This window comes from Microchirus variegatus (assembly GCF_963457635.1).
Source record: "Microchirus variegatus genome assembly, chromosome: 11".
Lineage (NCBI taxonomy): Eukaryota > Metazoa > Chordata > Actinopteri > Pleuronectiformes > Soleidae > Microchirus > Microchirus variegatus.
The window spans coordinates 24,798,103-24,823,889 of NC_139812.1; the positions used below are offsets into that span (position 1 = coordinate 24,798,103).

Sequence of the window (25,787 nt, forward strand, 5' to 3'; positions counted from 1 at the left end):
GGCAGGTCAAGTGAGAAAAAACCCAACAGTTCGGTCAAAGATCTTCAAATGACATCATGATATTCCATCATGATATTGCAGTATTACATATTTGCGACTATATTTAAATAATAAAAGTGTTTGTTTTCGGTATGGACCGATAAATAGTTGTGCTGACCCGAAAACGCCCATGACGTCATGTTTACGTGCCGGACACCGGACACCGGAGTCCAGGCCACCGTTTACCAGTTAGCGCACTAGCTGCACTAGCGCCGTTAGCGTGCCTACAGTCGAACCGGAGCTGGTCTGTTTATTAAACTAAAAGGCCAGCGCTAGCGAATAACCAGCGTACCTGCGCACTGCGTACGTGTGCCTCTGTTTTTTAAAGTTTAGCGTTTTAATTTACACACTCATTTTAACAATCCGGAGTCACGTAAAAACATGACGCTGCGCGCGTCTGGAAACGTGTCATGCGTTAACGTTGAGGCCGTTAATCGCTGTTGAGTTCGGTCAAAGATCTTCAAATGATATCATGATGTTCCATTTTGATATTGCAGTAATAAATATGTGTGACTATATTTCAATAATAGAAGTGTTTGTTTCGGTAGTGGCCGATAAATGGTTGTGCTGTGCACTAGGCTAACGCGCGTTAACGCATGACACGTTTCCGTGACGACTGACCAGGAAAAAGACGCGCAATGACGCCGTGTTTACGTGCCGCGACACCGGAGTCCAGGCCACCGTTTGCCAGTTAGCTCCGTTAGCTGCATTAGCACCTTTTAGCGCCGTTAGCGCGCCTACAGTCGAACCCGGAGCTGGTCTGTTTATTAAATGAAAAGAGCAGCGCTAACGAAGAACCAGCGTACCTGCGCACTGCGTACGTGTGCCTCTGTTTTTCAATTTTTTTGTTTTTCAAGTTTAGCGTTTTAATTTACAGACTCATTTTAACAATCCGGAGTCACGTAAAACATGACACGTGTTGACGCGTTAACGTTTGACAGCACTAATAAATAGTCCACGATATAAATGTTTTTATGCTACAAAATGTACCAAAGTAGTATATAAAGCAGTAGATGATGGATGTTGCATATTAACTTGCCGCCCCCCCCCCATCAGTGTAAAATGTGGCCCATTAAAAAAAAAAAATCCTACATCCAGCCCTGATTCTCCTCGTCCTCCTTGTTATATAAGGACTGTAATGTCACGTCTTTACCGACAGGGGGTGCACCATTCAGCACATTGAGTTACTCAGTTGCGGTGGGCTCCTTCTGCGTAGCTGTCAGTGCTGCTGCTGCTGCGTTCACGTGCGCTCCGGTTTTTTTTGTTGTCAACATTACGAAATCGTATTTTACACACAACAGTGATATTCTAACACACACACACACACACCGATGATCAGTGACGTGTCTACACACCAGTGGAGCGCTTGTTTTTGTTAAATGGGATGTTTGTTTTCCAAACGCTCTCGCTTATGTGGACGGACTTTTATTTATTTTATTTTTTTAATGCGGTCCGTGAAGGCAACACGAGTGACGGTATGAAGTCACTTCACCGCCGCTTCGCTCTCCACGCAAACCGCCTTCTTACTTCACAGTGAACGCGACGTGTGGTCACTGTTGCCACAGCCGAGACTCCGTGCCTCGTTTACGGGTGATTTTCAAACGGGAGAGGAGACGACGTCTTTCCCACCTTTTCTACCAACAAAGGTAAATTCAATTTAACCCCACAATCTGCCTCTGTTACGTGATTTACGTGTTCACGTCCCGCCGGATCCCCTATGTATGTGTTGGTTAAGTCGTGGTAACTATGAGTTAACACTTAACTCCTGAGATTATCCTTTTTTAAAACTGTAAGAAGAGAATGTTGGGGCTGTTGCGTGACGCATAAACAACAACGTTAGCTTAAATACTACGCTGCTTTTATTTGGCCTTGTGTTGAAAACATTAACGAAGAAGAAGAAGAAGAAGAAGAAGAGGGGAAAAAACACACACATCTCCCGTTATGTGATGGGCGGAGGTGCTACACCTCAGTGTGGCGGCGTGTTACCGTCGACCTCGGTGTGGTTAACAGCTAGTTAAAACGTGTTATTTCTGTCGGTACAACGTGTTGCTGCGTTACTGTGGTCCACGGTGAGTCAGTGGGTGACTAACCGTTACCTCAGGACCTCACGAGCCCGGCGTTGTAGCTTAGCGAGCGCGGGGGGCGCTGCTAGCTAGCTCCATTGCTCGAGGATCCCAGCTGGCCTGTCTATTTTTAAGCTTCCAGACTTTTAAGCTCTTAATCTACATCATCATCATCATCATCATACAGCGGCTGTCCGGTCGGGGTGGGGGTCTTGGGGGTCTTGCCTGTTAGCGAAAGTGTTGTTTTTTTAGCGGCTTAATCCGCCTCTGTGCAGGGATTATGTTGGTCTCATACAGGTGTGTGCACAGGAACGTGACAGCGGCAGCACAAACATTATTCCTCCGAGCAGAGCTTCCCAAACTTCAGAGGATTTGAGGGCCTTCGGGAATCCTGTAAAACTTCCCAGGGACACGCCCAGACCAACAGATACGTGTAAAATAAAGAACTAGGTTAAAGGGGGCCCATGATTCCCCCCCGCCACCCTACATTCTTGTTAAAAAGTCCTGTTTTAGTCAGACTAAGCTAACTGAAATCGAGCTGATCTTAGTCGGACTGATGTATCTGGATAATCCGATTCATAGGGCCAATTCCAATTCCTATTTTAACCCTCAAGCTTAACCCTTAATCTTAACTGGCCCTCAAAACCAAGTGTTGAGGGTTATTTTGTCACTTAGAAATGGGACACCCCTTAAATGCAGATACGTCTTCAGACTGCGGGGGGCAGCGTAACGCGAAAGCTGCGTCCAGTCGGTCAATTCCAAAAAAGAAGAAGAAGAAAAACACAATTTACGTCAGGATTATTTATTACGATCTGTTTGTCAGTCAAGTATTGAAAAGTAAACGATAGCAAGTGATCGCTTGTCCGCACCGGCCGGTTTACTAAAAGATCGTAAAAATAAAAAGAAATGTTACGCAAAAAATGACGTAAGTAATCTACAATATGGGCCTAAACTAAGATAATACAATAGTTTTCATCATTTTTATATCTCTATTAACAAAGAAAATACTTAATTTGTAGCGTACTCGTTTCGCTGCTTTCAACGCAGTCTTTGTTATGTCAAAACACGCAATGCATTCTGGGTAGCCCTTGCTCCCAAGGGTTGGCTTGGAAAATCTCAATATTGAGAATCGGGCCAGCACTTGCACTAGCGGGAGCGCAAGTTTTTGAGATTGACGGTTAAGCAAGGAATTGGAATTCACCCATAGTCTGATTACTCCTGCATGTATACGCCGAGTAGGACTGGTGTTGGACTATATGGACAACATTGCAACTACTACTACCACGATTAACAGGTACAGCAGATATGAAACGCTCAAAACCACAGCACGGTCCATCTCACCATTCCCCTTTTTGTTTTTCCGTGACGTAAACGTCAACAGATGATCAACTTTTTTGTTCATCCACAAAGTTTCTTGAAATGCGTTGCGATTATTGAGAAAAAAACTCAAACCGTTTCTCAAACATTGTAAAAATAAACAAACAAACTTAGGCTAGAGGTTAAATTCCTAAATTCCTCAAATGGAGTTTTCTCAGCTTATGAGTTTCTTCAAAAGTTAAGGGTGTCCAGAGTAGTAGTAAGTGTTTTGAATGAATAAATATTACATTTTGCCTATGTGTTATCACATTATCTTATACAAACTGTATTGTTTTGATGCCGTAATTTGCCTTAACACACGCATTGTATACATTTTTGAATCGAGAATCGTATGAATCGAATCGTGACCCTAAGAATCAGAATCGAATCGTGAGCCACCCAAAGATTCACATCCCTAATATAAATATATATATATTGGCCAAAACACCAAGATATATGTGGGCATTTCGGATATCGGCAAAAAGTCCAGTGTCGTGTATCCCTACCTTTTGATGCATAAGTACAAATGAAGAAGGAACTAAAGTAATTTCAGCAGGAAAATGTGTAAACAGTTTTTCTTCCTAAGGCTACATCTCCATGTCATCACATGGTTATTTGCAGATCATGAATTCCCTGACCTGCTGTTGCTGTTAAGGCATAACATAAATATTCCATCGGAATGTATACTGTACTTGAGTCGGTGACGTCCGAGTCTGTATGTGGGCCGCAGGCCGCCCTTTTGGTGACCTCTGCGTTAAGGCCACACTAAACGATGGTCAGATGCGCCGGCTAGAAATACACAGTGTGGTGTTTGTGTGTAGGGAATGGTGAGAAAGCAGCTTTCGACAGACGTAAACATTGTCAATGCACTCTGTGTGAAGGCTGCGAAAACGTTAGTAAGTCAATGGGACGCGTTGTTGTCACTGCATCCGGCCCCTTTTGTAGAGAAACATCTTTTGCCAATGCAAAGCACGTCAGACTATCAACACGCAAGCGGGTGGTTTTGACAAGCAAAGACACAGTGGAGGTTCTTGTCTTTTGGTGGAAACAGTGATTTATTCATTTCTTTCTGTGACACAGCTGTGATTCAGCCCCTGGAAAAATGGCTCGGGCTGACAACCAAACATATTGACTAATCCGGGATTATCTACTTCCTCAATTCTGGAAGAAGTGCTCTTTTGCTCTTTTTGTTGTGTTTAGACAGCTGGAGAAACTTGTTTTTGAAGTCATATTTATGCGTTTTTCTCGTTTGACTGAAAAAAAATAGTCTGGGAGAATCGCACGTTCGTTCTGCTTGTTTTACTCTCATGGGCTGCAGTTTCCTTCAGCCTTTTCCACGCTACAATTAGCAGGGATATTTAAACCCATTCGCTCCGTTACCACCGACAGTGGCTGGTCTGACCCCGTGGAGGTTTTCTCACCTGTGCGTGAAGCGTGACGCTGCAAACAAAGCGAGTCGGGGAAGAAAAAGGACACCACAACCGCCGCCATAGATCTCTGCGATAATGTTACAGTGGTGAACCATTTTGCCTCTTCTACTTTCTCTTTCTCTTTAGAGCAAACATTTTAGATCAGCATTTCCACCAACTTTCTTTATGCAGCGATGTGAAAAATTTGTTAAGTAAAAGGCTCATTTGGTTTTAAAAAAAAAATAAGGATTACTGCAAACATTAATGCTATCAGCTATGCTAGAGGCCAAAGGATAAATGTATGTACAAAGACAAAATGAATGCGTTCAACCTTACATTCCCACTGGTGTCAACAATTACTGCACATAATAATTTCTATGAATGAACTCCGCACCGCTCTCCTGTATATGAATAATCAATCTGTCTGAGCTTCAGATATTAAATTACACAGCTAACTGATATTAGCCATCCATCTGAGTCATGTTCACTCATCAGCAGAGAGAGGGAAGGACTGTCGATCCTTGGCTCAGTGAGACTTCTGTGTCTGAACACATACCAAGTGTTGCTGCATGCATGCTTGTGGTGTTGGTGAGTAAGACTCTGTGTCGTTGGCGACGCAGATCATACTCGCAAATCCCTTAAATACCTGGCTAATCGCTCGAGTTGAGTAATGCACTCTCTCTCAGTTGTCTCATCACCACCGTCTGTAGCTACGTTGACATGGACACAAGTAATTGGAGTGAAAGCCTGATTGGGAAATAAGTGGTCTGCGATAATGTCACAATACAACGATTCTGTGATAATCAATATATTGCAAGACGATCAGTGAAAGGTTAAAAGTGCATAATTTCTCTGTTTATTCACAACATGGAGAACAAAGTGTATAAAGTCTATTGAACATGGATGTAGCATCTCTTAACGTAGCATTATCCCGCTGTAAACTCCCTCTTCTTCGGCCAGGTATCGTCCGCCCAGTTTTCCCCCAGTTATTTGAGACATGAAGTAGCAACACTGGTGAGTGAAACTGCCAGGCACCGTTTACTTCGTAGCACCTTCATATTTGAATATCGTATTCCACGAGGAACGTACACCGCTCATTGTTGACAGTGTAGTAGACGGTAGTCACGGTGTTATTGACAGTGGTAAAAACACAATCGAATGCACACCTGTGTCAACGGCAAGACTGGATAGTAAAGGCACCATAAAAGTTCACTTTATGGCCAGTAAGTCTTTCTGTAGTAAATGTAAATGTTTGTTTGCCTGATAAAAGCTTAAGATCTCAACGTACTTTGTTTTGATCTCTTTATCTAAAACAAAAAAAATACCTTAATTACTTTAAACTCCCTCAGATGTATCATGGGAAATACGGTTTGGTTTTCAGTACATTCTGAAATTGACATATATTTGACTCTCAAAAGGATTTTTTTTTAGCTTGATTTGAAACGATTGCACATGTGTGTATTTGAGCCTCTGTACTCACAACCACAGGTTGACTGTAATGACATCACCTGATGGCCTTGGCCTTTTCCACGTTGTTCCGCCGTACGGCACACTGTACTGTGAATGCTGGTGCCAGCCGGCAGCCATTGATCAATTTGATTTCCATTAACGTTTCGCCTCCAGAGAAACGATATGTAATACGGGGCGTAATCTTGTTTCTGCCATAATTAGAAACGCATGAAGATTTACTGCCACTCACGTGACGTCCCAGTTTCCTGTGGCCTCCAACTGTTTTTTCGAGATCTAGGCTAGTGGTACTGTGATGGAACCAATTCTGTGTATGTCGGGGAAAAAGAAATGGAATTTTGACAATCACAAAGGACAGGGAACCTGTTTAAGTAGCCTCGTGTATGACCGGGTGTTGAACTTCAATACTTTTGTGGAACGGATTGGGTGTCAAACTTCCTCTGTATCACCTAATATCGAGAGTGTGTTTTCATACCATATGAAATTCCAGGCCCTGAGAACTTAATCTCAGCTTTGATTACTAAATGAATCGTCAACTATCGGCTCAAGGGTTTATCGAGGTCCAGATATCGCTATATGTTACTATATTGAAAATGTGTAATCCATACCCAGTACGGCTTCTTTTATGTGAATATTTCCCACTATCTTTGCTCCATATAGCAAAAAAAACCCAACAGAATAATCTTGGTTTGTGGACAAAACAAGACATTTGAGAACATCATCGTTCAGAGGTTTGGGAAACACCGGTCAACATTTGTCAATGTTGTCTGACATTTTAATGGACCCACCCAGGTCTAAATGGGTCTGAGGGTGTTTTATCTGCATTCAGTTTGTTGGACGTTGGAACATAAATCCCAGGCGAACGCGCTAATGTCGCCTTGGTCTCCTCCAGAGAAGTGCCATTTCCAGCGCGGCGCTATGACGTACGTTCATCCTCTGGCCTCCAGCAAAATTTATGGAGCAAACAACACATTTTGAAAAAATTCGAGGAAAAATGATCAACGGATTAAATGGGACTGCAATCAAAAGTCCAGATAAAGAAGCTGTAATCGATTGCGTCGACTCGCCAACCCCACGGAATTAGCGCCAGTCTCAGTTTGACTTGAGATAATGTGCATATGTGAGGGTTTTATATTAACCTAAGTAGCTGCAGGTAACAGGACAAACTCAGTGGGGAAAGGTTGTGGGGGGAGGGAGGGAGTGCTGGTGCTGGTAAGGAATTTTAAGTGGTACAGGCTGATCCTTGGAGAGTCGACTCCTTGTCTGTTGTGTACTATTGTGTGGCCTGCTTACACCTGAGCTGAGTAAAATCCCCTGTCCTGACACGTCTCCTGTTACAGTGACACCCCTTACCCCCACCTGTATTCCAGTGTGTTAATCAAGTTTGTCAAGGATTGTGTTTTTACACACATTTCATATAAGAGTAGTTTCAGATTAAAGAGACATTAAACCAGACACCAGAAAAACCTCATCTTTCCATGCCCTATTTTTTGTTGTTGTATTTATTAAATGTGTATTTATTTTTAGCTAGTTTTAAGTGTCACATGGTCCCACAGTGAGGTTTGAGGGTGTGACCTTGGCTAACAACAAACCAGTCTGAAGCTATTTCAAGGAAACCATGCGTTCATAAAACTAGAGCAGTAGAGCAGAGCAGATTTTCACCATCACTTAATCTGTTGATTATTTTCTCGAAAAATCGTTTGGTCCATAAGATGTCAGATATTGGACTTATGACATATGCTGATAAATCGGAAATGCTTGGGCCGATAACCGATACAATACGTTTTTCAATACGTCGAAGTAATTTAAAAAAGAGTTATAGAGGGCGCCAATAGTCATTCGTCATATCGGCAGGTCCTGGTGTGTTTGCCGATACCCGATACAATAATATACCAATATTGTGCTTCCCTATCAAAGTTCCCCCATCAAACATCCATCTATAAATGGATATAAATCCATGCTCATAAAAAAAGGACACGGAGGTGTCTCTTTTAGCGATAACACTGTTGTATTTCTACTGATTTCTCTTGCCATTTCTTAAACAAACAACATCAAATTCGGCATGACACCCCCGGTAAGCCCTGAGCAAGTGAACTGCCAAGTTTATTACCTGTCGAGCAAAACCGTTGGACAGTTAATTTGATTAACGGACGGACAGACGGGCTTTATTTGCATTTATAGGTGGACGTTAAATGGTGTCGGTATCTATTGTGATTGAACGTGAACGACGCACAGATTATCAAAGCAGCACTATAACGAAATTAACGTGCCGGCTTCACCAATGTGAAAACTAAAATCTATGTTAATGTGTCTTTGTTTATTCTTTTTTTTTATTCCAAGGAAGAGTGTTTGACTGTAATTTTAGTAGTAACGTGTAGAGGGGAGTGTCTTTGTTGATAGTTAACAGTTGCTGCTGTACTTGTGTCATCATTGTTGGATTAACAAAGGACTGTCCTGTGTTAAATGACCCTGAGAATTTTATTCTGTTTATATAAGTGTTTAATATGTAATGTTTTAATGGCCATTTACACGGCACATGCCCGTTATCAGGGAAAAGGAGCAGTGACCACAGTAACGAATGCGAAACCAGGGAAACTCGAGAGTAGCTCAACTGAATATGGCTTGAGTTGTTGGATACATGGTTTGATTCAGGTTTATTTTGGACCTTAGTTTTTCTTCAGCTCAGAAACAGAGGCATTGTTAAGTAATTGTTTTAGAGTTTAGATTCTCTAAACGCGGGCCGGGACGATATTTCCCGCCACTATCCTCCTAGCATTTGTGTTTTTTTCCCCTCGTCGTGTGGTATCTTATAGCAGTTCGTATTGTCTGAAGGTGTAAAATCCTGCGGCCGTAAACGCATCATTTAAAAACCAGGAAGCGTATCGTCATTAGCAATTAGCTAACGGATCTCAGCGGCTCTGTTATTGTTGTAAATTAGACTGTGGCAGCAGGTGCAACAAGCTCCCACAGTGTGGAGGACGTGGACGTACGTGCACATTTATGGCTCGCGTATTAAAAAATTGTCTGTTTTAAATCGAGCTCGGACACAACGTGCACAGGCTCGGGTCGGGCTTGATTTTTTTGGCCCGATCTAAGCTCTAAATTGTTTACAGTTTGTATTATAGCACCTAAAGTAACGGCAGTTACCGCAATCTGTGTGGCAAGAAAAGAATGGATACCTGAGCGCGATTCTAACAAATATTTGTTTGTGCCTGGTTCAGTTGAAGTCCACACATGTTGTGTTTTGTGTCCTCTGGGGGCCCCTTACATTTTCCTCTGTGACTCCTAAAGCCACAGGTGATTTTCTTATGAGCAGATGGCACCTAGGAGTGCAGTGGTTGTTTTGCCGTTCAGCTCTGCTCCCCAGAGCCAACTGTAACTTATTACGGTCTGTTCCACTTCCATACGTGGCCACACGCGACCGAACACGTTTAATTGTTCTGTGAAATTGTTCTGTTTAGGGCTGAATGATTTTGTGGGGGGGGGGGGGAAATGCAGTTTAAATTTTATTTTAATACCTATCATACCAAAATAGTTGCAGAGCTGCTGATGTAGTGTTTCTGTTTGACACTCAGGTTTCCATAGTGCCGGGTTCTGTTGAGCCCGAGGCCATTGTTACAACAGGTAGCCTCCTCCCTTCCTCTGCTCTCACTTTCAGTCAAGCGATTGTAATCGAGCAAATCTCTTCATCATATCTCAGTGTTATTGCGAAGGCAATTAATTGTTCAGCCCTAGTTCTGTATAATAATGAAACACGTTTTGAACAGAGGTGTATTACCTTCTTTAACACTCCTGTGTTTTGTGTTTTTCTTGTGTTGTGTATATAGCAACTTGTACAATGTCATGTAGTATTCCTATTGTTAGCTGCTGTGTTGTTTTATGCTAATTCATTGATGTGGTTCTGTCGTTAATTGAGCTTATTGACATTCTAGACTTGATCATATTGTTGCATTTAACTAAATTAAATTAAATTCTTTCATTATTTTCTGTTTTTCTCTGTACAACAACAACAAAGTGGACAAAACCACACATTTAATCATCACCATCATCCTTTTTTAAGCATTTCTGACATTTTATGGCCCAAACGACCCATATATTAATAGTGAAAATCCTTAACACATTTATCGGTTAAGAAAATAATAGTTAGTTGCAGCCCTACTCTAAATGAATAATGATTCATTTTGACTCATATTGACGCAATTCATTGACATTTTGTGGGTCAAGCAGTTTTATTTAATGATAATTTGCAGGATTATCATTGCCCTCATCATCCGTGGAGCTTCTCCAGCTCTAAGTGACTGGTTATGAGCTGTTTAAATGTCTGTGGTGTCATGATTAAGGTCAGCGCCGTCTTCATTATGTCTGCTGGCTGTTTTTAACGAGGGTTTATTTAGAATCACCCGAGGCCCAGTTTAAGTAGTAAATAGTTGTCAAGTCATTAGGGAAGGCATGAAAGAGAATGCAAGGGCGATAAGTGGTGTCGTCGCCCTGCAGTCGCTCCTCCACCTGAACACTCCCCCCCCGTCTCCTGAACAGTTGAATGTCAACACAAACAAAGACCCTCTACAAACAAGACCTGTGGCCTTCAGTTCCGTTTTTTTTGTTTTACCGTTACCCCGCAGCTGTCGTCGTCTTTATTAAACAAATTCAGAAGTGGCGGAGGAGGTGTTTAATGCAAATTGTGAGGCTTTTTGTTTGCACTTATATTCCGTTGCTTGCGTGTGTGTGTGTGTGTGTGGTTGAAAGCCGACCCTCCTCATGGTGAGTCGGCGGCAGAAGTCTCAGCCTCGTCCTACACGGCTGAAACTATATTCACGGTTAATAGGTGGGTGAACCTTCAATCTTAAAAACATTCTAGGAATGTTGTCGTCCTGTGTGTGTCTGTGTGTGTGTGTGTGTGTGTGTTCACTCGAGCTAAACGTGTAGTCCTTTACTCTCTCTTGAGTAGATCGACAAAAATGGACGTGTTCTCTCGGCTATGTTTCATGTCAGACTAAAACTCAATTAATAGTTTTTTTAATGTGAATATTTTCTTTGCTCCAAACAACAGACAAGTGATCACACCTGAATATTACATTTGAGAACATCATCATTTTGACGTCTCAGACATTTTTCAACATTTTATGAGCCAAACGAATAACTGATTGACAGATTATGAAAATGATTCAATATCAGTTATTAATTGGGATTTTTGAGGTTTTATTTGCATTCTTAATTTCTTTGAGTTCTCAAACGTGAATATCTTGATATCTCATTCCTGCATAACAAAGAAACCATAACACTTGAAAGAATTAGCTTGATTGACATTGAACAACTAATTGATTCGAATTGAGCCCTTGTCGAGGGTTTATAATGTATATTTTTATCCCGCCTTTATCGTCATAAATGTTATCTTTACAAAGATTCATTGGTTAGTTTTTATTTACTTTCATGGTGGACCAAGATGGCAGCCTCTGTAAAGCAGGGCGCTTATCTAAAGTTCACCCAAGGGTTATTCTTGGACCGAACAGTATTTCACTTAAAATGATCACACACTTAATGCAAACATCCTTTGGGTAGGATCTTTTAAGCAGCGTTGCTCATTAACTCGTTCAAACTTGAAGTGCTGAACTGTCCGAAATCGACGAGAAGAATATACAGGGTTAATTTTTAAACCACGATACGTGTCGGAGTAACCAGGCTCAACCCTTGTGTAAATAGTGGTCCCATGTTGTTTACCTGTGTGCTGTTTGTAATCCAGGCGTTTTTTTTTTAAAGGATACAGGTGTTGCATCTTGTTGCTCTAACTGGATTGTGTAGTATGGAACCAAAAGGGTTCCCCGCCCTGAGGCCATCGAGGTTATTGTTCCTGTAAAGTGTATCGTGTATGGATCGTAATAGTGATATTCCACAGAGATGGTATCGGTGAAACCCTGTACAGGGCTGCTCTTTTCACAGCAGTCGGTTCTTGTGAATTTGAGTTTGAACGGTAAAATGTTTCATGATTCTTTCTGTTAGGGATGTGAATCTTTGGGTGGCTCACGATTCGATTCCGATTCCGATTCTTAGGGTCACGATTCGATTCAAAATCGATTCTCGATTCAACCGATTCGATTCATACGATTCTCGATTCAAAAATGTATACAATGCATAGTGTGTTCAGGCAAATGATGGCCTCAAAACAATACAGTTTGTATAAGATATTGTGATCACACAAAGGCAAACTTAAGACAAAAGTTAACATTTAAATAAAAGCTTAGGCTTAGGCTAGGTCAACTCTAAGGAGGATGCTATTTTGGACCACCATGTTTTTACGGTAGCCTACAATGGACAAACAAGACATTTGTATTTGTTGTATCCATAAAATGTCAGAATGTGTTGAAAAAATATCGTTGATTCACCCAGAGCCTAAAAATGATGATGTTATCGAATGCCTTTTTGTCGACAAACCTAAATGAATCGAAGTAGTTGCCCATTCATCAATTTATCATTGCAGCCCGTGTAAATTTAAACACTTAAAACATTTACATAAACTCCTTGCATCTTTGGCCGACAGCTTATCAGAAACGGTCAGCCGGGGTTTATCGAAAACCAGGAAGTGACTGCGCGTATAGTCGAATCAGCTCCAGAAGTCACTGTTTATTACAAACAAATGTGCAGCAACGGACAAGCAGAGTGAGGAAATACAGCGAATAGTTACTACTTCCCTCTTCAGCATCTAATTATAAAGAAAGGGCTAACAACTGAAAGTCGTGACAGCTTAATAAAACACCAATTGTCCTCTCAACTCTGTCGTAGAATATGGAATTTGTGAATGCGTGACTGTGGCTGAGAAGTTCATATCTCTTCAACCTTTTTTGAAAGTTCAAATACTAATGTTTTACGTGTCTATAGACAAAAAAACCCTCCAGAACAAAACCCCAAACAAGCAGAATTGCTTAGCAATCTCATGAAAGTACACTTGGCCTATTTGCTCTAGTTGATGTGGTAACGGTTTCAGACGTCGTGTCCTGTCGCGTCTCTTTGGCTGTTGTGATACTCGATCTGAGCCGATTTCTATCTTCTCCTAAAGCCGCGGTGTGAATGAGTCATTTGGTCCTACTTTTAGCCGACTAAAAATGGACCGCGGATGGTTGTGTTTATGTTTGTGTCGCGTTGACATATTGTCACTCCTGGGTGGGATCTCGCATGCACTGCCCAACCCGTCCTGTCGCCCCCTTCCCCTTCCCCTTCCCCTGGCCCCACCAACCCCTTTTTAGACGAGACGGAGAGACGAGCAGTTGCTTTTATATAATTGTCTTTAGTTTGAGTATGATGCACTCCCAATCTAAGTTTTTTCCAGTCAGCACAGCGAGTTAAGCCCGTGTTAATGCTTACAGTGCGTTTGTCTTTTTTTAGCGCTGTAGTGGCATTTTTGCACATGCAGCAGGGTGACACCTGCAAAGCAGAGACATTAATATTCTCTACGTCGCACAATGTTTTAAGTTTCATTGATCGCCGGAGATTCATTCAGGCTGTGCTGTTGCATATCCAGCTGTTTATTAACTATTAATAATTCAGTGGAAGCTTCTTAGTAATCAGGTTTTCTATTGCTATTAATCTTTTGGCAAAAGTAAAATCACTCGACAGCCTATGGTGATGTCTTGTTTTGCATTTGAGAAGCAAGAACCTAAAGCAAATTCAATAATTAGCTCATTGTTTCAACTGTAAATATTAGTAATGGGCTTTCCATGGTGGAAAATGTCTGGACCATGTTGACGTGTCACTTAAACAGGAGGAGAATATAATAAGCGTGTGATTAACAGTTAGCTTTTTTTTTCCATTGTGTGGTCCAGTGACTAAGAGTCTGTTTATATTACGAAAGAGTGGGCGGTTGCCATGTTGGGAATCCGAAATGTGTCTACCTGTTTAGACTAGCCTTTCTGGAAGACGGCGTGGAAACCTAGCTGTAATAGATAGATATGAGGAGTGATATTGTCAAGATTGTGTTCATAATGAAGCATTTCCTTCTTCCACCATTGAACCACCCTTGCAAATAAAAAAAAATTGTCATTAAACCCCAGTGCTCTTCTTCTACTTAACAAAACAGTATCCAGTGAGCAGGGAGTTTGTGCTCGGCAAACCTAAGCTAAGTAAATATTGATTTAAGAAAATAAAGACAACTGCTGTTAATGATGCGTGTGCATGAAAACCAGTTGGCTAAGTTGCTTAGTGAGAAGTTGATGAGATGTTTATTAATTTGTAGAGACACACCTGATTTATCGCCTCAGTATTTGTGACCTTTAATCATATTCGGCTGTAGCATAATCTATTATCTTAAGCTATGTCTGTGGCTCATTGTAAAGTCGCTGACACCAAGTTGATCTCGGTAAATCCACATTTTCAGGAATTCACAACCAATGTGTTCAATTTGTGAGTGACTCTAATGAGGATCAATTTGCCTCAAACCAGCACCTTCCTAATCGTATATTGACTTTATAATTTGTTATTTACTCTAATAGGTTCAGGAAAAACTCTTACTGTTATTTTAAGGGATAGTATACTATACTATAAAAAGTATTATGTTAATTTCTTTACCAAAGAGACCTCAGACATTTTCATAATCCTCATCATCTCATACCCAATCAATTTCCTATATTTTAATTATAATATGCATTTATGTTTAAGCCTGCTGCTCCACACCACCCTGCAGTTTTAAACCCTTTAAATACAGCTAGAGCTGCAATGATTAATTGGTTAATCGATTATCGAATGATAAGTAACTTCTTCAATTCATCGGTTTTGGTGAAGTTGATTTTGCAGCTTCTTAAATATTAAATATTTTCTGGTTTCTTTGCAGTGTTATCTGCAACTATGCAACACACCCCACAATGCAAACCCTACTTCCTGTTTACTAACACATCCCCATGCACAGTTTATGTGGTCTGTGGTCATGTGATGTGATCTAGTCTTGTCTTGAGCCACTCGTGTGCGGCCCCAAACGTCCCCACTTCCCTTTGCATCTACCACGTATGCAACTAAATGAACTGGAACCAGGCTCACAGAGAGTAAACGCATGACAATGAAGTTCCCTGCTCTGTAAATACACACGTCTGAGCTGAGCATTAAAGCTCTCTGTGATTCACCAAGTAACAATCCAATCCCCCCCTTTGTGTTCTGTTAGTGTTGTCATGTTGACAAAAGATCTCAAGGGAAAGTAAAGGCTTTTCAGCCCTTTGTTTAGGGAGGAGCTACAGTGTCTGTCTTTTATTATGTCATACGTTCACCACATCACAACGCTGACTCATTTCCATACTTTTATTCCGCTTCTGTAAATCTCTTCCCTGAAATAATATTGTTCCTGGAGTCGCATTTAATCAGACTTGCTTGTGTTTTTCTTCTGGCAGAAACATTTTCCCGTCCCTGCTCGCTGGTCACAGGGCGTAGGTTAAACTCCTTATCATGCAAACATTTGATTGAGAGAAATGGGACTTTACAACTATCTGTGTGGTCCTGCAAGGTCAAGTTACATTCATTTAAAAAGTGACTTCGATACTGTTTTTTTTTTTCATTTTTGATGACCAGAACAGCTTTAATTGGTATTTATTTTCAGGTCAAATGACTCTCAAAATGAAAATGCACAGTGGTTATTAATCAGCCTTGGCTCAAAGTGAGCTAGCTATGTATTTTTGTACTAAACCTTACTTTTACAACTTTGGACGGCACTCGACATTTACATTTTACAGTTACAAAAAACGATTGAAAGAGGGCTGCAACAATAATCAGTTGATTATTTTTCTCTATTCATTGAATACTTTGTGCGTAAAAATGTCCACAATCCAAAATTATTAATTTTTTAATATTTCTTTGTTATATGGAGCAAATGTACCAGAACATATTCATATTTTAAGAAAAAATATTGAAAATAAAACCACTCAAACGGATTAATCCGGTCTCATTGTTGACCAGGTTTATTATAATTTGAGTGTGACGAGGCTCTACTTGAATTTACATGGCTGGCAACCAGCACACTATCATTTCACTACCAAATGCACATGCACACTTGGACAATAGTTTTGCATATAAATCCCAAACCATGGCTCATTTTGTAAATTCCCGTTCCCTTAGTCTGATACCTGGTCGTACAGTATCTGAGTTTTCAGGATTAGCGTCTTTTTGAGATTATTTCGTCACCAGGCACGCGGTAAGCTGATTCACTGACTAAAGGTCCTCTGCACACAGCTGATCTCGGTGACAGCTGAACTTTGATCCGTCTCCGTTGCACGCAGATTGATTTGAGTGCTCTTTGTTTCCGCTTTTTCTTCCTTTTGCTCGCATCGCAGCCGAGTCGTCACGTCGCGGGCGACGAGGCCGCCGTGCTGCGTCGTAGACCCTCAAACGCTCCCCGCGTGCTTATTTTTACACATTTGGTGTTTGCTTGTTACATTAAAACTTGGGTTGTGAGGTCAGAATGTTCTCCAGACCTCAGCAGCGACGAATAATAAATCTGACTCCAGGTGTTTTCGATGACCCATTTAATAGCCCTTCCCCCCCCCCCCCCCCCCCTTCTTCACCCTCTGTTTTAATGGCCTAAATGCGCGAAGCCCTCCGAGCAGAGCTGAGGTGAGACGAGCCACTGATGTACAGCTTGTTGTTCTGCCTGCCAGTGGATTTAGCTGCTGTTGGCCGGAGCTGAGCTGGCCGTGCTGGGGCCTGCCCGCTGGCTGACTGCCCTCTGAGGGGTGGGGCCGGCCTCACTGCTCAGCACTGACCTTCACTCTGATTTACGAGTTCCTCCTTTCACTCTTCTTTCCCTCCTCCTCCTTCGCTCTTGTCCAAGGAGTAGATGAGAAATCTCTTCCAGCTGCACTGTACTCCCCCGCGCACCCCCCCCCCCAAACACAAGTTGATCCGTTCTGTGTCCACTGCCGACATCGCTGTGCATAAACAAAAGCATGATGTGCAGCAGATGTGCAGCGTCTTCATGTCCTTGTTGTTGTTGCCAGGAACCGAGATAAGAAACATTGTGGAGAAGTCAAATTGTGCATGGTAGAATTATTCTCAGTGCTGGGCACGCTAACGCACATTAACGGGTGACGCGTTTCCATGACGACTGGCGGGAAAAAGACGTGCGTGACGTCACGTTTACGTGACTCCCGATTGTTAAAACGAGTCTCTAAAGTAACGCTAAACTTTAAGAACAGAGGCACACATACGCGGTGCACAGGTATGCTGGTCTTTTCGTTTAATAAACAGACCGCTCCAGTTCGACGCTTGGCGCGCTAACGACGCTAAAGGAGCTAACGGAGCCTGGAATCCGGTGCAGCGAGACTAAACATGACGTTACACGTGTCTTTTTCGGGTCAGTCGTCATGGAAGCGCGTCATGTGTTAATGTTAAAAATACTGGAGTGCAAACAACGTATTCTACATTAAAACTCTTGTCAAATTGTGTCGCCCGGTGACATTTAAAATACACTACAAAGTTTACATTTAAAACCCCTCTTTCTTTTCCTGGTGGTGTTGCAATAATAATAATAACAATAATGAAAAAAGATCTGTATACCAGTTGCATTTTCTGTTTTTCTTCTAAATGATGTGATTCCATTAGCATCGACTCCCGTTTCAGAAGTACAGCTGCAAACACTCCCCGCGTCTCTGTGGGGATTAGGTTGTATATGAAAGTCCACACGGGATTGTTACCGCCGATGTTTGAAAGGGTTTCTCTGCAGCGAGGATCTAACGGGGGGGAAACCTTTTGATCGATTGAGTCCTTTCCCTATTATTATAATTATTGTTGTAAAAGTTTTAGAGTGATCTCAGTTATTGATTCAATATTTTGATCTGCGGGATGCGGCGCAAGATCTTTCAGTAATTTCAGCAGTTTAGAATTACACAGCCGTGCTGCTTTCTAATTCAATCAAGAGCGTACACAGAGATTTCCTGGAGTGTCCTATGATTTCATCCAGGGCTACGCCCACTTAGAGTTTGCTCGTCATCTCTACCATTATGAATCATATATTTCTTGGGGTGGAGTGCTTAGCCACCGCTGTGATGATTCATAGAGTTCTTCTACTTCTTTTAACAGGGGGTACAGTGTGCGGGTGGAAACGCAGACGAGGTGAAGAAACCACTGGCCTACTTTACTTCTCAACAGCATTTCGAGAGGAGGCCGTGGTCCCTCTGGGTGCAAGAAACACCATGTGCCAAAACTGTAAAGGAGTTCCCGCCGCCTCGTAAGACTTGCCAACCCTCTCGTGAACCTTCCTCTCGAGTACGAGGACCCCCGTTAATCCTCCACGTTGCCGACTGGCAAAGATGAAGAAGGTGGAGCAATGGTCAGCGGAGGATGTCTCTGACTGGCTGAGCAAAGAGGGGATGCCCGAGTACCAGGACGCCCTCCATCAGACGGACGGTCCTGCGCTGCTCAGGCTCACGGAGGCGGATTTCCGGAATCCTCCCTTCTCGCTGCTGTCATCGGACGGCGGGCAGCAGATCATGGAGCGGGTGAAGACGCTACAGATCGAGAACCACATGGTCGCCCACAAAAACGGTCACGCAAACGGACACGTTGTCGGACTACCGAACGGCACGAGCAAACCCCTGAACGGCACAATGGGGAGGAAGGACTTGCGGATGGAGATGGTGCACATCCACATCCCCACGGCGGAGGCGCCGCGCTCCTCTTTCCCTACGGAGTGGAGGAAGACGGGCGCGGCTTTTTGCTACGCGGTGGTGTGCTTCGTGACCACCACGATTGTCATTTCGGTGGTCCACGAGAGGGTTCCTACAAAAGAGCACACCCCGCCGCTGCCCGACAAGTTCTTTGACCTGTTCAACAGAGTAGAGTGGGCCTTCTCCATCTGCGAGATCAACGGCGTGCTGCTGGTCGGACTGTGGCTCGTACAGTGGATTCTGCTCAAGCACAGGTACAGGAGCGCTTTCCGATCATTGAACAAATATGAAGTTGAAATATGAATTCAAACTAAATGAAAATGTTTTTTGTTTTTTTTGTACAGGTCAATTGTAGGCAGACGGTTTTTTTTCATTGTGGGCACACTCTACCTGTACCGGTGTATCACCATGTACATCACCACTCTGCCTGTTCCAGGGATGCACTTCAAATGCTCTCCAAAGGTACAACTCTTGCTCACTTTTCTTTCTCTCGGCACTATAAAAAGGATCTCTTATTTTTTTACTGCAGCGCACTAAAACAAAGTGGGGGCTTTGAGTGCTTGATTCACCGTGGTTCCTCTTTGATAGCGTTGCAAATAAAAACCACTGTGTGTAAATTTCTTTCTTTAAAAAAAAAAAAGTATTGTAGATGCAGTCCAGGCATCATTTAAATATAAATGCTGATGTGTGGCGCTGCCGGAACAGAAATGTTAACAAATGGGTACACCGTTTTCATAACCTCCCTCTTGTAAAGTTATATTTAACATTTATGTTGGTTTTAAACTGATTATATTGTTAGGCCCGAGGAACTTTCTGTGGAGAAACTCATGACTGAGAACTCATGATAGGGGCTGAGGACATAACCCGCAGCCCCTGTTGTTTAAGTCGAGCTTTTCTTGTTTACATCGGAACCTGGGGGGGGGGTGGGTGTGACATAACTCCCAGTACTGACTTCTGAGTTCACCGCGTTCCAGTTGAGAAGCTGGGAAGAAAGATTACAGTCGCTAATGTAGCAACGTGTCAACGGTTAAAAATTAAACCGCACTATGCGTGCGACTTATTTACTGCGAGACAAAATGCGAGAGGACTCCTATTCACGGTAAACGTAGCAGAGTTCCCTGACCTTGAGGCCTGTCGTATGTCTTCCTGTGTTGCACCCCTTATCAAATGTTAAACAAAGGATGTTAAAGGTCCAGATTGTAAGATGTGGTGTTATCTAACGAGACTGCAGATTGTAAGAAATGGCTGGTTTGAGCTGCTGTTGAAACAAGATGGCGGTCTCTGTTACTCAAGTTCCTCGCATAAACCAAATTATTTAGTTTTTTTTTATTTTAAAGGAGATTTTGTACACACACACCAATTAGTGATAGTGAATTCGACCTCTGACCTTTAACCCCATCCCTACTACACACCAGTAGTGTCATGCTCATAACTCTTCCAGTGAAGTTCATGAACATCGCCAGAGCAGGTACCAAAATAAAAGCACAGGTACTCTCCCTAATGGAAAATGGAAATGACAACAACATATACAACTGTATAATGGGAAAGCCCCATTATACAATCATCCTTACGGGTAGTATATTACATTTATGCCAATCAACCATTCTAAATGTTGCACACTGGATCTTTAAGTAGTCGTAGTAGCAAAAAGAGACGAATAAACAGTGATTTCAAGTTAAAGCTGAATGGACAACTGTTCTGTACTCTCTATGTTAACAGGATCATGGTGTTCTCTGTAAAATAACACTTCGCTTGGCTCAAAGGAACAGAGTAACCAAAACAGCGAATGACCGGGCAAAATTATAACACAATAATACTCACTTTGAGGAACAGTACGTACCTGTGTCCTGAACCAGCATCGAGCCACTTCTAAGGAATAATAGCATCGGAAGGAAAAAGGCAGAAAGCGTAGACATTTTCAAACGGGGACATTTTAACTACCGTTTTTCCTAAGAGGCCTAGAGTTAGAACAATGTGGGCGGTTGGTGAGAACACAGGAATACAAAAGAAAACCTTGTATTTGTTCCTGTGCTGGAATACTTCTCTGTTTTACTCTGCACATTGAGCTGCGTTTTCATTTCGACGCTGATATGTTTTTGCGGAAATGTTAGTGGAACATAATACTCTCCATTGTTGGTGATTGGATTACCCAACAGCAGTACAACAATACTGGTTAGTGCCGGAGGCTGCCGAGGCTCTGAAAGGCGCCATTCAACGATTCTCCTTTCGCTGATTTACTCTAATGTGTTAAGTGGAGACTCGAGATACTCATGACCTCTGGGGCTTGACCTCATACGGGGACACTAGGCGACACATTCGGCAGCTAAAGTTCTCGGAGATTGTTGTTTAAATTGAGCCGCGTTTTCAATATTATGGTTGAAATGCTAATCTGATGCTGTCGTTTTGTCGTCGTAGCTTCTCGGGAACTGGGAGGCGCAGACGAGGCGAGTGTTGAAGATGATCGCCGGCGGCGGCCTCACCATCACGGGCGCCCACGACATGTGTGGAGATTATCTGTACAGTGGTCACACCGTCATGCTAACACTAACATACCTCTTCATCAAGGAGTGTAAGTGTCACCTTTGACTATCCATCTATCCATCTATCCATCTATCCATCTATCCATCTATCCATCTATCCATCTATCCATCTATCCATCTATCCACTTCATTTATCAAATACAGCTGATATTTTATGCGATTGGTGTATGAAGCCCATTGTTTATGTCAGTAATATGACTAATATACATGTAGGTTATTAAACTGCCCTACATTTATTTAACTTTGGTTCTTGAAATGGACATTGTGGTGAATTGGCTGAAGTTTATATTTAACTGTACGACATTACACATCTGAATTGAATCAAACAGCCTCCTAGCTACTTGACACAAGAGTGCACAGTCTGTCGGATAATTTGCACATTTTAATGAACATGATGCAAATTCTGGACTGAGAACAGTCACTCGAGTTGCCACTGGCTAATTTGTATATTATGCAGACGGAGAGCTACATGGAAACGATGTGAAATAATGTGTACATGTGTATTGTGTTTTTTTTTTTTATCTCTGAAGCTCAATTATACTTAGATTTTTACTCGTATACAACTTATCATTCTGAGAAATCAAGTTTTTTATAATCCCGTACATTGATACTTCAGTGTACAGCTTTGCTGTATGGACAAACGTGTTTGACCACACCTGTTAAGTATTGAATTCAAGTGTTTCAGTCAGGCTTTGGGCTCGAGGCCCCTTATCTCCAATAAAGGACAATCTTAACTTTTAAGACATTTTGGAACATCGGTGGCAACAGTTTGAGGAAGACCCTTTTCTATTCCAACATGACTGTGACCCATTGGGCTATAAAGACATGTTTTGACAAGTTTGGTGTGGAACAACTTCCTCAAATTCACGTAGAAACACCTCAAAATCTCGAGGAAAGTCTTCCAAGAAGAGTAGAAGTACAGAAGTACTGTACATGTATTCGAATACGTCATTACAGTCCCTGTTGATGTAATGATCAATACTTTTGTCCCAATACTTTTGTACAACACTGTGCAAAAGTCCTTTAGATTTGTTGTTTTAGCAATGCTATCATCACCATACAGTGTAATTATTCCTCGGTCACTTTATTGGAGCACATCCAGTATATAAAGGACACATGTATACTGTTGTAAAATAACAATATTTTCAGAAAACAAGAGGTTAAAATGTAAGAGTATTCAAATATGGATAAATATCTGCTGTGGTAAAGGTCTATCAGGAGTTGCACGAGTTAAGGTCATCGACCAACTTTGACACAGAATTAATGACAAAGCTGCTGGTTCCCTCAGATTTTGCACACGACTGTAAACTTACTTCCTTTAATGAGGTTGTGTTTTTGGTCACATTTTGTCTGTGAACTGCAGAACTCTCACAAAGTAGGGACGGAGGTTTGTGTCCCGTGACGCCGTTGGTGACGTTCTGGACATTAGTGGTTTTAGGGGAGTTTTACACACACTTCAGTGCTTTCTCTGGTTTTAAGATGCACTTACTGTATAGCAATATATTGTCAAATTCATAACTTATCCTTAAGGCGCACACGGTCACAATGTTAACCCTCTCCGAGTACGTGTGCATTAATGTATCTCTGTGTTACACAACCACATACTGTGTTTTTTTCGTGGATATGTGCGTTATCTGAGTTCCTTTACACGCCCACATGGTTCAAGACAAAGTACAAGGGTCAGTTAGGATGTTTCAAGCTGCTTGAAGTTGAAGAGATGATAGAATTTCCATTAACAGGGCTTTGTTTGAGTAACTCTGTTGTCCTTTTAATCATTTCCACAAGGTTTGTTTGTGCGGAGAAGCCTGATTGATGCAGCAGTGACATCTAGTGGGGGAAAAGTGGAACGACAGTTGGTTTAATTTAGCTTGGCGTTTTGTTTGTGCTTCTGTTTGCAGATTCTCCAAAGAGGTTCTGGTATTACCACTGGTTTTGCTGGACCTTGAGTGCTGTGGGGATTTTCTGCATCCTTCTGGCCCATGACCACTACACTGTGGATGTGGTGGTGGCCTATTTTATCACTACACGCCTCTTCTGGTGGTACCACACCATGGCCAACCAGCAGGTGAGTGCAACTCGCTATACACAGGTGATGAATTTGGGATTAAATGACTAAATAGACGCACATGGAATATGTGTTACATGCACATTGGGGAAACACAGTGTATTGCATAATAGTTTATCAATAAAAGGAATCAAAAGAGAGGGAAAACAACACTACAACTACTGTAATCAGCTCCCACCGTATTCATTTATTTACTTTTTTTATTGACATGTTAATTGTGAGCTTTAGAGTTGGTGGTAGATGGAGCACAAGTAGCCATACATTCACTCTACTGTACTGAATGTACTTGCAGGACATTTTGTGGCGTAAACACTGACGTTGTTGGGACCAGTTGTCCTCATGGAGACCAAAACCTGGATCTGATTAGGCAGAACTTGAGTTTAAGGCTAATTACTTAGCACTTAGCTTAAGGTTAAGTTTACTGTCGGTTTACTGAAATTACTACAACACAGTAAAGAAGAGTTACCTTGTCCTGTGCTGGGTCATGTTCCCTACAGGACCAATTACAGTTGATTATAATAACACATTTTTATTTATAAGCACCTTTTTAAAGGCAATCTTAAGGACACTTCACAGAAGAAGTAAGACAGTTGTCGAGGTCTGTGTCACCTTGAGGTCCTGCTACATTTCTAGAAAGGTTGCACGACTCTGGCTGTGTACCATGACGTGCCTATATTTGGAATTTTAGTAGTTTTAGGTCCATATTATGAATTAAGTTGGATTAAGTCTTAACATTATCTAAATAATAGTGCTGGGCACTATTAACGGCGTCAACGTAAGCGCAGGACGCGTTTCAGAGTCACATATACGCAGTACACAGGTATGCCGGTTATTTGTAGCGCTGCTCTTTTCGTTTAGTAAACAGACCACTCCAGTTCGACTGTAGGCGTGCTAACGGAGCTAATTGCACTAAAGGAGCTAACGCAGCTAAGAGCGCTAACTGGTAAACGGTACCTGGACGCCGATGGCACGGCACATAAACATGACGTCACGTGTGTCTTTTTCTGGTTCGTCGGCATGGAAACACATCATGCATTAACGCCGCTAACTGCCGTTAGCACGCGTTAGCGTTAACGTGCCCAGCACTACTAAATAATAAACATTTATTTGTCATTACAGCAAACGGCAATAGTGGATGTATTGTTTATCGTATCGTGAGGTAATCTCGTACGCTATTATTGGTTCATCCAGGAGGCAAATGCTAGCTAGCTAACGCACACACCGATGCAGTGCAATAAAGTTTCCCACTCGCCACAGGACCAATATTTTCTGTTTTGTTTCAGTCGCTGAAGGAGACGTCGCAGGGCAACCCCTTCTCGCGGGTGTGGTGGTACAGGCCGTTCCAGTACTTTGAGGAGAACGTCAGCGGCATCGTCCCGCGCAACTATCAGCTGCCGTTTTCGTGGCGAGGCTTGAACTGGAGCCGCGGCGTAAAGTACAGCAGACTGGACCTTCAGTGACTCATGACATCCATAAGTGCTGTTTTCTTTTTCGTTTTGTTTTTAAGAAAAACCACACGGAAGATGGCACTGTTCTTTTGTAGCGCTGTCCTTTCACCTCTAGTAACAGACACATCCACGTCCAAAAGGGTAAATGGGTAGCACTGTGACCCACCTTTAGTATTGTTTGTTTTTCCTTTTTTTTGTGTATGTACAGAATTATTATTTTTCTCCTCGTCCTCATTTCTCTTTTTGTAGCGTTTGTCAGAGAAGTAAATTATATTTGTTTTGTGTCTTTTCCTCTTCGTGGGCACAGTTTCTGCTTCTGTAGCAGATCTATGAAGCATTTCAACAAACAATCTTCCTCATTAGCGTTAGGCATGGGACGATATGAACATTTCATATACCTTACATGTAGGTAAAAACTATTATCATTATTGTTGTTATTTCTTTGCATCACAGAGAATGTTGGTTACATATTTCCCAACATAACAAGGTCATAAAATGACTCTAAAGACTGTATGTCGTCGTCGAGCTAAGTTCGCAGTTTTGCCCGTTTTGCGATTTATCCCTAAAATGATAATTAATCGCAAACGGCTAATTGCGAGAGCTTTCTAAAGAGACGCGTGACAAACTCGTATATCGTCCCATCCCTACTCGGCACAAAACCATACTGTTTTCATGTTCTTAAAACGTTTTTTTTTTTTTTTTTTTTTTGCGCTAGTCATGTCAACGCCCATCGCTTCTTTGATAACCAAAATGCCATAATGCTATTTT

The 25,787-nt window shown here is 42.1% G+C and overlaps 1 protein-coding gene across 1 annotated transcript; it reads left to right on the forward strand.

Annotated features, from left to right (window-relative positions):
* The first annotated feature begins 1,566 nt into the window (after positions 1-1,566).
* Positions 1,567-25,576, forward strand: sgms1a (sphingomyelin synthase 1a). The gene is made up of 6 exons (XM_083898090.1): positions 1,567-1,685; positions 18,380-19,220; positions 19,311-19,428; positions 21,382-21,535; positions 23,405-23,571; positions 24,855-25,576. Exons 2-6 carry the CDS (start codon positions 18,610-18,612, stop codon positions 25,029-25,031), a joined length of 1,227 nt encoding a protein of 408 aa, XP_083754216.1. The 5' UTR covers positions 1,567-1,685; positions 18,380-18,609; the 3' UTR covers positions 25,032-25,576.
* Positions 25,577-25,787: the final 211 nt, after the last annotated feature.